This window comes from Ischnura elegans, chromosome 2 (assembly GCF_921293095.1).
Source record: "Ischnura elegans chromosome 2, ioIscEleg1.1, whole genome shotgun sequence".
Lineage (NCBI taxonomy): Eukaryota > Metazoa > Arthropoda > Insecta > Odonata > Coenagrionidae > Ischnura > Ischnura elegans.
In genome coordinates this window covers 136,017,267-136,031,499 of record NC_060247.1, presented here as the reverse complement: position 1 = coordinate 136,031,499, position 14,233 = coordinate 136,017,267, and the positions used below count along the sequence as shown (strand labels likewise).

The 14,233-nt window shown below is 39.2% G+C and overlaps 1 protein-coding gene across 1 annotated transcript; it reads left to right on the top strand.

The window, feature by feature from the left end:
* The first annotated feature begins 5,085 nt into the window (after window positions 1-5,085).
* On the top strand, window positions 5,086-8,643 carry LOC124154667 (chorion protein S38-like). The gene is made up of 2 exons (XM_046528530.1): window positions 5,086-5,188; window positions 7,795-8,643. Exons 1-2 carry the CDS (start codon window positions 5,177-5,179, stop codon window positions 8,482-8,484), a joined length of 702 nt encoding a protein of 233 aa, XP_046384486.1. The 5' UTR covers window positions 5,086-5,176; the 3' UTR covers window positions 8,485-8,643.
* The last annotated feature ends 5,590 nt before the right edge of the window (window positions 8,644-14,233 follow it).

Genomic DNA, 14,233 nt, shown 5'->3' with positions numbered 1-14,233 from the left:
TAAATTCTCTTAAGAAGCTAAAGAGAGTAAAATTATCGGAAAGTTTTTGCGTTGCCCTCCGTGCAAAAATCAAGGAATGATAAAATTTTTCCTTGCAATTTCCCTTTTATTAACTTCATTACACGTTAGTACTTCATAGCAAAAATCATTCTGTACATTTAATTCGTGTTGAGTTGGCAAAAATTCTTTATATTTTAAAACTAACCATGTTTAGAAATGGATTTATTTGGCATTTAATTACAACCAAAGTCACCAGTTTAACTGTTGTTAATAACAAACTGTTGTCTGCAAACAAGCTGACTTGGAAGAAAACCCTGAAGAAATGTAGAGATCAAAACATCGCCGCGGAAACCTACGTTCTAACTTCATTACACGTTTAGATTGTGATTAAATATTCCATAACACGCGAAATAAATTAACCCCGAAGAAAATAGTTTTTATATATTTGGATCCCTGCGATAGGTATCCCTGCATTTTTTCGCCATTCCTAGAATTGAAAAACGGATCGGAATAGCAAATGGCGATGTCGTAAGGGCAGTGCTAGAGAAATCCATTTTTGAAAGGAGAATTGCTGGGAGGGGCCGTGACTGAACTCGATTACAATATCGATGGGCAATCTCGACATGGTCGAGCAAGGGAAGGAAATCATGTTCATAGACTGAGCTGACCGCCGCCGTTACAGATCGATGAGATTGAAAGTTTCCCTCGCAGTCCGTAGGAGTAATTGGCGTGGACCCTAAGATTGATCCAAATTTATAGATGTCCCTTTCGGACACGAAAGAACTATGTTTCCATTAAAAAATTAAACATTTACTTTTGAAAGACTCTGGACTCTCATCTAATAGTTAGATTTTCCACCTCCTGTTTTCAGAATAAAGCTTAGAAATATTTGCAAACTTCCGAATTTTCTGATGGAATTGCTAATCCATTTGCCGGCCTCGGTGGCGGCGGGGTAACGTTCTCGCCAGCCAAACAAGAGGTCGCGGGTTCGAGTCCCGCCTGGGTAGGTTTCCCCGGTCCAGGGCATGGTCGTTTGTGTACGTTTACTTGTTACATTTGTTGAACACCCCGGTGTAAAATGGCCAATAATAGCTGTATCCGGTGGTTTGAGAATAAAATAAAAATAAAATAAATAAAATAAACATTAAAATTAAAATAACTCTCGAAAATTAACCGTGGACAACCGTTGGTTTCCCGGCCTCGGTGGCGGCGGTGTAAATTCCTCACCTGCAACAGTGAAGGTCGCGGGTTCGAGTCCCGCATGGGTAGGTAACCCCTAACCTCGGCATTGTTGTTCGTGGTTGCCCTATTGTTGTGAGCTCCCTGATGCGAAAGGCCCCCGATGCAAATGTAGCTGTTTTCAGGTTGATGAAGATGAAAAAATATAAGCCAACGGTGATACCTGCTTTACGAAACCACCCGCAAATTCCACACACGATTAGAGGATACGGCTTTGATTCCCGGCCAAGGCAAATGATTTTTCCCCTCTGAAATTTCAAGAATAAAAAAATTAACAGCTGAGCATAAATAAATCTCGACCAAAAAGGCACGAGGAGCGTCTTATATAGATTAGAGATGGGTACTCGTGAAATAATAAGGAAAAAATACACCTCACCATGCGCTTCTCAAAGCTGCAAGTAATCATAAGAAAAATGAAGGCAAAATTCGTTCGTTGAAGTGAAATAGTACTAAAATTGACCAAAACTTAGGGAAAAAATTTGGTCAAAAAATCACTTTTGATGATGGAATATGACCTAGCGCAGCAACGTTAGCTCCAAATGGGGTCGCAAGTGAGAGAAGAATTTTGTAGCATGGTTCACGGAAATTTTCAGTGCCATTTTCCCTTTCCATCACGCAATTGAAGGAGATCCTCCTGCAAGTGGTACCAGTAATGCAAGTCTAGTCCAGCACAATATTTCCGATTCGGTTATCGATAAACTTGTAGGTAGAGCGTGGTGGGTAGAGAGCTTCGATGCTGATGGAAGGGTCCCGCATTCAAATCTTGAGTGAAGACTTCGGACACCCACAAACAATATCCTGGAAATGCGAGGCGACCAAAGGGAAAAGAACTGGCCCCCTTACTCTAAATGTGTGATATTCACACACCTGCGGCTCAATCTGGGGTGAGTTCTACCCTCACCTATCTAAACCAACCTTTGGGTACAATCACCGATCGAGTGATTTTACTAAATATCTTTACAACCCCATCGTGCTATTTTTTGACACCATTTAATACGAAGTTTCACTGAGGCAGGCCTGCCACCATCGAGCATAAAACAAATTTAGCCATACACCATTGCAATGAAAAAACACGTAAGCATAGTAATAAAAATTAATTGTGCCCTAATTGCAGTAAACATACTAAAATAAAGTACGCAGACCTTACAATTCGATTTTATTTAACCTTCTCATTAAGGTTTAACGTGGGAAGAGTTAAAAAAAACTACCGTCGGTGGACCGTACCAATCCCCTTTCCCCCAATGCAGGAGGGAATAATTCAGTGTTCGACAGCTGTTTCGGAGTGCCTAAGCTGTGCTATTGATATTTCCTTTACATATATTCAATATAGTTTTTACAATTAGGAAAAATACTCCAAATTCACATAACTTTTAGCTTATAACTCTTCCTGTAACATATGCATGAGAAAAAATTATCCATTAGGCTCTGAACTCCTGGTTAAGATAAAACCGTATAATATTTTTGTTTCTCTCTGCTGACAAGCACTATTTTGAAAGAGTTAGGAAAATATAATTATATCTTGCGGCAACTAAAACTATTCTCAAGTGAGATAAAAGAATACGAAAATATTCAACTGTCATTTTCAGCAATCAACATAATACATTAGTTTAGTACGTGAAATGTGGAAAACCAATAATTAACTGTTAAATATCCTCATTTACATAGTTACTATTTTACAAGGGAAGCTGAATTAAATTCATTTTAATGTGATTTTTAAGTTTCTTATTCTTCGTGAAAGCTTTAGCGGGTGCTCGTCATTATGATTAAAAACTTTTTGGCTATGTCGCCGCGTCAATTCTTGGGGTGGTCCCAACGTTTCCCGACCAATGCTGGTCGCTTTTCCCTTGAAAAAGCGACCACCATCGGTCGGAAAATGTTTCTTATTATGTTTGTCGTAAACTTTGATGAGTATTTAAAAACATAGCTTATGAGGAGAATTGAAACTTGGTATGCAGTTATGAAATCGTATAACTATTTAATATTTTTAATTCTATTCTACAAAGTAAATCATTCATCCTTAAAGCTATACAATTCATAGTTATTTATGGGATAGGAGAAGTTGACGCTTTGATTTACATGTATCGGCATGGTGCTTCATTGGTAAATTTTAAATATAGAGGGTATAAGTATGTTATTGGTTCCAAATATGAAATTGCTTTTATCTCATGAATGATAGCTGCTGCAAAGAAAGGTGGAGGTATTCGTAATGGGATAATGAAGAATGGTGAAAATCAGATCAGCCGAGTGAACAATGAGGAAGAGCAGGAGAAATGCATGAAAACTCCAATAAGAAGACGCAAAAACCTAATCGGCTACACTTTGAGGCAAAACGGTCTGCCGAAGAAACTATTTTTGGAAAAAGGGTTTTGAAATACATGAAACGGAAGCCGTTGAATAAAATACACTGGGCTGGCATAGAGGGACGTGAAAGAGTAGAAATAATTAGGGGTGGAAATATTACCACGCTCCCTCTCGGTCTAAAGAAGAATGTTTATGATCGACCGAGTGAGTAATGATGAAGTGCTAATAAGAGTGGAAGTGAAGGGAAGTGTTCTACAAAACTTTAGGATAACGAGACAATTTATCTGGCACGATGGTCTGACGAATTCAATCGTCGAAGGACGGAATGGATGCACCGGAAGAAAGACAAAGCAAAGCCGAGACTGAGTTACGCAGGAATAATAAGGAAGGATGGAAAAGAGAAGAAAAACCAAGTTGTGAAAAGAAACTTGCAGAAATTTTCAGAAAATAAACTTGTTTTTTTTTCTTATCTTGACCTCGTTTAATTTATGTTAAAATAGTTCTTGGAGTGTAGGTCAACATATGTTATGCAAAAAAGTTTTAGCCAACGTTTCTGTTTATTTTAAACGATCATCAGGGCTTAGCTTAGCACATATTTATTGATATTAATAAATATGTACAAAGTTAAGCCCTGATGATAGTTTAAAATAAACAGAAACGTTGGCTAAAACTTTTTTGCATAACATACATTGACCTACACTCCAAGAACTATTTTAATATAAATTTTAAGAACATGGGTTATTTTAATACTCTTGTTATATACTGTAGTGATGGTCAGTAGAGAAAAACAAAAATATTTTCGTATTTTTTCTTAACCAGGAGTTCAGTGGCAATAAGAAAACTTTTCACATAAATTTATCCAAGGGTCGACCTGCTTTTAAATGGTAACAATTTCTCGGAGATTAACCGAATCCTTAAACTTAATAAATTATATCTCATGAAGAAATTAGACTTGAACGAAGGTTGGACACGAGAACTTGGACAAACTATCCATCCACTGCGCCGTTACGGATCTTTGAGACCGATCGTGTCTCCAGTGCGTTCGAAGAGGAAATGGAAGGGACCGAATGGGTTGATCCGCTTTTAAATAGACCCCCTTGGTAAGTGAGTAGCGATGGAAATGTCACGAGGAAGTCCGGGAGCGTGAGGGGCAGTGACGAAATTAACGTTACGCGTGCCTTGCGCGGGTTCTCCCGCTGCTGGCTGGCGGGTGAGCGGACTCTGGTGCTAAGCACGACGCGCGCCCCAACCAGGAGCACTGGCCACGGACGGAGGCTCAAAACCCTTTCCTCCGCACATTCGAATCGCTTTCCTGATTATTAGAAAGTCCCTCCGAAACGACGGCACCCACTGATCCTTCTCCTCGGCCGTGCAACGCGTGAATCCCCGCGTGTCCGCGATCCGCGGGGTGAGACGAGAGTGTGGATCCAGGCATTAAAGGGAGAAGGGGCGGGGGGTGGGTCTCACAAAAGGAATCTCTCCCCCCTCCGGCTATCTGTTAAGCTTCCTCGGAATAAGCGGAGCAGATCGGATCGAGAGGAGAGGATTGTATATAAGGGCACCGCGAGGCTGAGAGGATCACCACAACCACATCCGACTTCCATCCCGAGTACCTCGACAACCAGAAAGCCGGGACATGAAGCAACAGGTAAGGCGGACGAGGATTACTACAATCTTAATAATAGCACGACAGCTCTGTATATATTCCTCAATATTATATTCACTACACCTCGATCGTTTCCAACGAGCCAATTGTCATTATCAAGAGGTATCTCATGGAAGTGACGCTTGGGGCTCGGAAACTGGTCATGGTACAGTAAACATAATATTGTGGAATATAAAGAGGCTTATTATTCCATTAATATATAATTTCCACAAAATCAACTCGCCAACAATTGGATTACCACCGTTGCCATTCTGCGTTAGCGAACAGGAACAATACTGCATACAGGATTTGCCTTAGTGAACAGTGATCGTAATCAGGAGGGAGTGTGTTTGAATCGTTCGAGATTCATTCCGGTACGGAATTATCTCGAACCGCTCATTGGTTACTTATTGTGTGAGTCCTTGGCTAAGTACCGAAGTTCGTCTCAAATGATTCAACTTGAGCGCCCCAGAATTTCACGGGATAGGAAAGATGTGTTGTCTACCGCGGCGCATCTGAACAAAAAAACAGCCACATGCGATGCTAATCCGACACTTGCGACGCGATAGATCCAAATTCTATTGAGAAATCAGCAAAAAGTAGGACTTTTAATCAATATTTACATTCAAGTTAGTGTAACCTATCGAAAACATTCCTTTTCATTGACTTTAATTGCGATTTTAAGTACATTATTGTACGCATTGTGAATATATGGCTCTCTCTATGATCATCGCCCCGCCAGTTTTTAAAAATGGTGAAAAAGAGAACGAAGTGTCAGCATAAATCAAACCTCCACAGGACTTACAAGATTCTTTTGTATGTAATCCCTAGGAAAGGATTAAAATAGTCATAAAAGCGATAGAACGGCTAGTTATCGAAGTGCTTGCATGAGGCATTTTCAGCCTGCTCATATCTCGCTAAGACATCATCCATCCCATGGACAAAAAATCTAAGGATCACACAGTGGTCAGTCATACGAAGGGCGATGGATAATAGTGACTTGAACCCATGGATGAAATGCCTTGGATCCTCGTCAAGATTTTAAACCGCGTTTTTCTCTTTTAAGCATTCATAACGGAAGCAATTCTAACCCAGTATGGCGGCAGCATTTATTTTCAAATTGCCTATTGCCTATTTATTATCGTCACACATTCCTGACTAGCTAAAGCATAAAATATGAAGAATTTTGATTAGATTTATTATCTAAGTATTTCTAAAATCTTTTGTTTGGGTTTCCTTTTTGCTTCAAAATTTGGCCTTCCTAAATGAGCGCATGAAATTAAGTTCCCGGATTTTCCCTAATCACAAAAATCGGCTGGCTATTCTCCTTTTTTTCACCATTCCAGCATTTTCTAGTCCTCGAGGATTTTACTCCTATTACGGGACATCTTGGCTTTCCAAAAATTGCTGGAATTCGCGTGTTCGCGCGAAAGTTTCCCCTGATACACTGTCTCTCCTTGAAGGATGTATACTTCGCATGCATCATTTATGGAGGCCGCGCACGAATCAGTGATTTAATGCATATGCATACTTTCCAAAATATTTTAAGTTCGAAACATGGAACTATTCTTTTTCCTTGAAGCAACTCGCTTTTCCACCAAAATCGTGAATCGCCTCCAACATTGAGAGTTGTAAATTATGCTATGCTACATGTTAAACTGTTAAACATTCTATTGAAATGCAAATATTTGTTTAAAACAGATTTAGGGGAATATGACTGTTTATTATAATAATTTTTTTTATAGTAAAAAGTCATATTCCCCTAATTACACTATCATAAAATATCTGGGATTCGGATTATAAATTGAAAATAAGCGACAGAAAAAATACATAGAAAGCGTAGGTCAGAGTATTAGGAAAAGCAATCGTAAGTCCAAGTCCTTCAAATTAGTTTGTATCGGCCTTCCTGTACCTTTGGGCCAAATGCTGATACTGGCATGGCGAAACGGGAGGGGAATTAACGGTTTGCGATTAATCACATTTTCATTCAGTCACTAACTCTAGCATATATGCAAGCAAACGCTATGCCTAGAAATATACGTCAAGTAGAATATGGTGTCTTTTTTCAATTTTTTATTTGCATATCCATTAAAAATATCGAATTAAGGTCGTCGGTTTGGGTTATTTGGGTCTCCTTTGGCGATTCCAAGGTACAATGCAAATATTTTTTAAGTTTCATTATTATTTTTATTCCACTTAACATAAAAATAGAAGGATTTAACCATACGTAGCAATAATTACTGTATCCTTGTAACAACTTCTAAGGTAAGTATTCTTTTAAAAATTGTCATGATTTTGTTAAATAAGATAACTGATGTAAGAGTTGCACCCTCGTATGATACTTTCCCTGTAGCACTGAAGATGAAACACTTTACATTCCGAAACGTTGGCAAGGAAGGATTTATTAATCACCCAAATTGTCGACTTACACTCGATATTTTTAACGGATAAATATACCCGGTGGTCAATTATATTGGAGTAAGGATCATTACTACTTAAGCAGACTTCACAAAACAGTTTTTAAAGTACCGATGAGGGCCGACCATTGTCTATATGACTGCCCTCTGTATCTTTCCTTGATGAAAACCTCCTCCTCTCTCTCTCTTCAGACGCTGGCCTGTCTCCTGGCCTTTGCGGTCGCCTTAGCATCCTCCGAGGAAGGAGCGAAGGAAGGCGACAAGCAGCCGGAGAAGAGGGGCGTCTTTGGCCTGGGCTACGGCGGCGGAGGACACTTTGGTGGGTTCGAGGGCGGACATGGAGGCTTCGAAGGCGGTTACGGAGGAGGACATTTTGGAGGAGGGTATGGAGGTGACTACCACGGCCACCACGAGGAGCACGTGAAGACGGTGACGGTTGAGAAGAAGGTTCCGTACCCAGTGCCTCATCCCTATCCCGTGGAGGTGGTGAAGCACGTCCCCTACAAGGTGGACAAGCCCGTGCCGTACGAGGTGAAGAAGCCCTATCCCGTGATCGTGAAGAAGCCGTACCCCGTGACCGTGGAAAAGCCGTATCCAGTGACCGTGGAGAAGAAGGTGCCGTACCCGGTCTATGTGCCGCACAAGGTCCCCGTGCCGCACCCATACAAGGTGTACGTGCCCAAGCCAGTGCCCTACCCAGTGCACGTCCCGGTCAAGGTGCCAGTGCCGCACCCGGTCACCATCTACAAGAAAGTTCCCGTCTACGTCCACCACAAGCACGAGGAGAGTCACCATGAGGGAGGCTACGGCGGAGGTCACTTCGAAGGAGGCTACGAGGGTGGATTCGGCGGTGGTGAAGGTCACGGGTACGGAGGACACTAACAAGTCCTCTACCCTCTCACTTAATTTATCTTTGTTAGCATTGTTTTTCTGCTTTTTGTTAGAGCCATCTTCTCGTTCATTGCGTAAAGAGAGCAATTACATGCCGTGTAATGGTCTCATTTAGCTTGATATTTCATAATAAATATGTAAAAAAATAAATTTACTTGACTATTCATTTCTATGTTGATGGGGACCTGAGTTTTCTGCAGAATGAAAATATTTTCTAATAATGTACTCATAAGATATTTCACCCACATTTCGTAGCAAAGGATTGGTCTTATTGCTTCCGCCTAGTATTAGCGGGTTCAATTAAGTATTACAGAAGTTTGAGCAGAGTTAAAATAACTATCACATTGTAAAGTCAAAAGTACTTCAAGGCCATCGCTTCAAAAGAACACATGTCTGTGACCATCGCATTTGATATATCAGGTGTGACTTAGTGAGTTCATTATGCAAATCGTTGCTCAATTAATCGCCAAAGTTCTCGTTTCCTTTGCCAGACTATATCAGATATATTTCATGGATGTAGCTGCTATTCATTAGCATAAAAAGCAAATGGCACTAAAGACAAGAACTCTAAGGGACACGAAAACTTCTTGATAAACTAGTTCCGATATATAACCAATGATATTTTCTAAATTTTTCATTAATATATTGAATTTCGCTGAGTGACAGGTCAGTATTCGCTGAAAGACAAGTTTAAACTAATGTGTGGAAGTACATACATTTTGCGCATCAATAGAAGCTGAAATTACCCAGGGGGAAATTGCGTAAATATGCTGATTTTGATGGATATAATCTACGAACGAAGCGTGAAATTGACACACTTCAGTGATAAACTACTAGCAGGCAATTAGAAAAATTTTGCTGTCTGAGTGTACCCAATTTCTCTTTTCTCCAAATATGCATATGGCCTGGACACTTATTCAAATCAACTTGAAAAATAACTACAATTTGATGATTTCAATATAGTGCGAGAATAAATTATATAGAGAGAATAACCTGCGTTAAACCTACCTTAGAATTGATGATGATGAAATTTTCGTGCACTCCTTGCTAAAATAATATCCCTTTCAGTGAAAGTTCAACTGTAAAATGCCTAATTGAGGCTAAATAAAGTTTTTTTCACTTGATAATGATTAACGAAGTCGTCGTGATTCAAAGACTGAGATACTTGGAGACTGCGCGTTACGCTTAGATTACTTGATCATTGAGAAAACTTATATTTCAGTGCGACCCAGAGAACATCATATAAGAACCCCGTTTTGTTTCCAGGTGCGACAGAAACAGAGAGATAGGTTGCCGAACGGATAGGCATTAGTTTATCCCCCGAGCAATAAAGGACTTTAATATATGCTGGGTGGAACTCTGTTGGAAGATTTGCTTTTATTTGTCAACGGCAAGTGTCCTAACACCACCCTCCGCCAGCTTATTGAGGCAGCTCGCGGGGTTGTAATTAGATGCAGATGAGAACCATGGAGGGAAATTTTTAATGCTGCTGAAATAACATTATAATGTCAATGGGAATGCTCTACGTCATAAATATTGCAAGAATCATGAAATTATGAATTGGGGTAGACTATTTCTCAGAGTGCGGGGCAATTGCACAAATATGCTGATAGTGATGGATAAAAATTACTAACAAAGCATGAAATTTACACACTTCAGCGATCAAATATCAGGCAATCAGATGATTTGAAAAATTATCAAATAAAATTCACCAACTCTTGATTTACTTTGTGGTATTCCTTAACAATTTTTCCTGGATATCACGCAATTACTTACACCATTTATTTTTTACAGAGCGAATTTAATGAATCATCATCATCTTCAGGCGCAAATTATGATTTGTTTAAACAATTCATTGAATCCCGGTTCGCGTTATGTAAAAAAATAAGTGGTATAAGTAATTGCGTGATATCCAGGAAAACTTTAAATCATCTAATGCCTGATGTTGCCTGTTGCATCTAATAGGGTGGTTTCCTTCATCAAAGAAAACGAAATGCATTGATTGCGATTCGTTACCCACCACTAGTGTATTTATAATATACAAATTATTTGGTATTAGAAATGCCGGTTTAGATGAATGGCAACGGTCAATTTTATCCTCATTTGAAAAATGCCAGATTGGCGCCCATGCGATGCCACTCCACGTGGCGTCACAGAGACCTAGTTTGTATACGAGTAGATAGGAGTTTTACCTCGTTTGAGATTACCAATGCATGCATGAGTCACAGAGCTCAGGGAAACATGTCTTAATAATCACTTATTAAAACTGGCTAAGGTCGGAAAGTTTCCTTCGTTTGATAAGGTAGTAATAATCCATATTTAAGTCAAGCGCTACCTGCTAGAAGGGTAGTCTGCTACCTGCTAGCAGCCTGCGTCGTATCAGCGCTCAAGCCTCGCCTCAAGGTTACCTCACAGGGCGGCAGCGGGACCCAGAAATACGTCACACGAGTTTTCCCATCATTCCTACTTAGCCGTCGCGTTTTCACGCTCTTGAAAATTTTCACTTTTCTTTTCATCGCTAAAAATAGATATCGTCATTAAAAAATATAAAAGCGTGAAATACGTACTCCAGGAGTAATAATCTTTCGATTTAGGCAATAAAAAATAATAGGAAACCACCCTATTGCCTGTTGGTTGAAGCATTGATCTTCTCTAAGCTTTCTCCTCTCTATCCTCTCTCTCTCTATATATCTCTCTCTCCCTCTCTCCCACTCCCTAATTGGACACGCCCGAGCGGCGGCAGAGCACTGCTTTTAATTCAATCTGGAGCACTCTCACTGTTTTGTGTCGCTAATGGGTTTCCTCATTCGGCACTTCATTCTTACTGTTTAACCCTTTGTCAGTCAGTGCAAGAAGTCACTTAGGGTAAATCAGAGCGTAAAATATTAGGGAGAAGTGATTTGGTTTTGAACATTTAAACTTATTATTTTGTGTATGCGCAGAATAAATTATTTAAATAGAATTCACCGACTCAGTTTCAACTGTGTGGAATTCCATTTTTAGGTTTTTTGGTTGAATTACTGTTACATATACCTCATTTTTTTTTTAATGAAGCGACCTGGGTTTTGATGTATAATCATCAGCATTAGGCGTAAATTATTATCGATTTATCTATCATTGTGACCTTAGTTACGAGACACCACTTCCGCACGTTTTTGATGCTCATACACTTCTAGTCATATACTTCCACTAACTGGTGACGAATTATTTCGAGGAAAACTTTTTCCCTTTCAAAAATCGAATGACTTAGCGTAGCTCCCACCTGGCGTGCGCGCTAAGCTAGAGCGTTATCCTTAACGGCTGCTACACAGCGACTGAGTGACCTAAGGTGTTCTCGTGAGTGGTTCTCAATTTTAGCGTAGGAACCAAAAAATGCAATGCTGTAGTCTAATTTTGCCTAACAGATCGCGTTTGGAAATGGCGTCGTTGGAGACCTTACTCCTCAATACACCCTCGTACTGAACGGAAGAAAAGAGGAATTAAGAAACAGACGCCAGAATAAGGGAAGAGGGAAAGCTAATGAGATCGTTGTCCTTGTGAGATAGTTATTCAATCATTAAAAATTATTTTAATAGAATTAGAAAAGGAGATAATTTCAAAGCGAGAAAATGTTTATCCGTGTGAGGTACTACTTTGAAAAAATTAGGGTTAGAAGTGACAATTTAATTGGTTACATCATGAGTAGAGATGCATGAAAATCGCAAATGCGATAAATGCGAGATAGATGCGATGTGCGCGGCAAAATTCGTACATTTTGTGCCGAGCGCAGTTTAAATGCTCTGCCGACACTCACCGCTAAAGGAAGCATGTGAGCGACTGGCCTCTGGCCAGCTACTTGTTGGCTGGGACTCTACGTGGCCGCAAACTACAAGTGGGCGCGGGTAAGCTACACCTCCGCCACTATATGTCTTATTCCTTAATTTATTATTTTTCTACAACGTAGCTATTTAAAATATTCTGTATTTTGTCATATAACTGTGTTTCACTACATTTTATCATCATGTACCTCATTATGAAAATAAAAAATAGACGCTACAAAATGCGATAAACTGTTATTGAAAGTGCGATAAAATAAAAATAAAAGTGCGATTTTCACGTATCTCTAATAATGAGAAACGATGGTTAAATGAAAATTACAATTGTCGAGGAGTACTTGGAAGGGAAGATCGACAAGGGTAGGCCTCAGATAACAGAGCAGGTGGGAGCACATAGAGAGGAGAGATAGAGCAGATAAGGGTATACAGAAGAAGAATTAGGCAAGTGTTAAAAGATTAACCGATGGGAGAGTTGAGTGGAGATCTGCGTATGTTGCATCTCTGAATTGATGACAGATGATGACGATAGTCTTTGTACTTGTATTGCCAAAAGAGTATCCCTTTTATTGAAATTTCTACAGTAAAATGACAATTTGAGACTAAGTAAAAACATTTTGATTTGTGTACGACTTGAGCATTCCTCGTGATTCTTAAGATTGAGATCTACTACTCGAAATTATAGGTACTAATTCCTAAAAATAAATTACCATACAAAATATGAAAGGGCTTTTCTGTCAATGTTTTTTCACTGATGAGAATTTTAAAACCTATCATTGAAGCAAGCATGGTTAAAGCCTGATTGATAGGGACAGAAAATTTTATAATACTTGTGAATGAATAATTTTCTGATCACATTCGACTCTTTTCACTTCCAGTAAGCATCTTGTCAAGAAATTTAAATATTCGAGTAGAAGAAAGTTAGAATAGACCAGAAAAAGTTTTTGTGGCGGCGAAATGTCCACATATCAGCTGACTATGTATTAAAGGACAGACAAATTACAAGTGCTTGATATTGGGCAGTCTCCGAAGGGCACACCAGAAGTTTTTCGAGTAATTGTTTTACGATGCCCACTAATGGAAACGCAAACTCGTGGAGGGGACTTAAAAATGTTAAAAGGAGAAGTGGAAGAAAGCCAAATTAAATTTGAAAAGGATAACATCTGTGAAATATGTGATGCGTGTACGATGGTTGGAAGAACAAAGGTTATACATGTTGAATGATTACAGATAATTTTAATTGATATGAATGATCACAGATTAATCCACTTTCTATAATGGTAACTACGGACTTCTAAATTGTTGAGCAATCTAATGAATTCTTAGGAATCCAAGAAAATAAAATAATAAGTGGGCTAAGGGTACATGTTGGATAAGTCATTACCATATTGTTTCAAGCGTTTAAAAGAATTGCTGCAGATTATTGTCATATGACTGATTTTTGCCTGATTTCCTTTCACATAGAATAATGGTTGCGTTATTTCATGAAAGCTACCAAAAGGGAACTATTACAGATCTCTAAAATAAATGGTGCGACTAATTTATAATGGCGTAAAAGATCTTCAAACCATGGTTATTGAACTTAAAGTAGTTTAGAATGGACATCCATGGTATGGATAAAGTTTGATGGATCTCCATTTACTGGTCTTGAACTGTAATTGCAGAATAAAATATGAAAACGCGGTAAAGGTAAATGTTTAAAGAACTATAACGAGAATCAGTGAAATCACATAAGTGTAAGATTTTTTCATTCTTGGAGTATATTACTTTGAGCGCATGACTACGTACAAAGTTATGTACTTGTTTCATGCAGTGCTTTGGAAAACGTCTGTTGCGTAACGGCGAGCAAGTAGGCTTTATTTCTTCAACAGTGGCTTGGCAAGAAAAGACCTCCGTCTCCTGGGCCACAGTGTTGATTTTGAGACGTC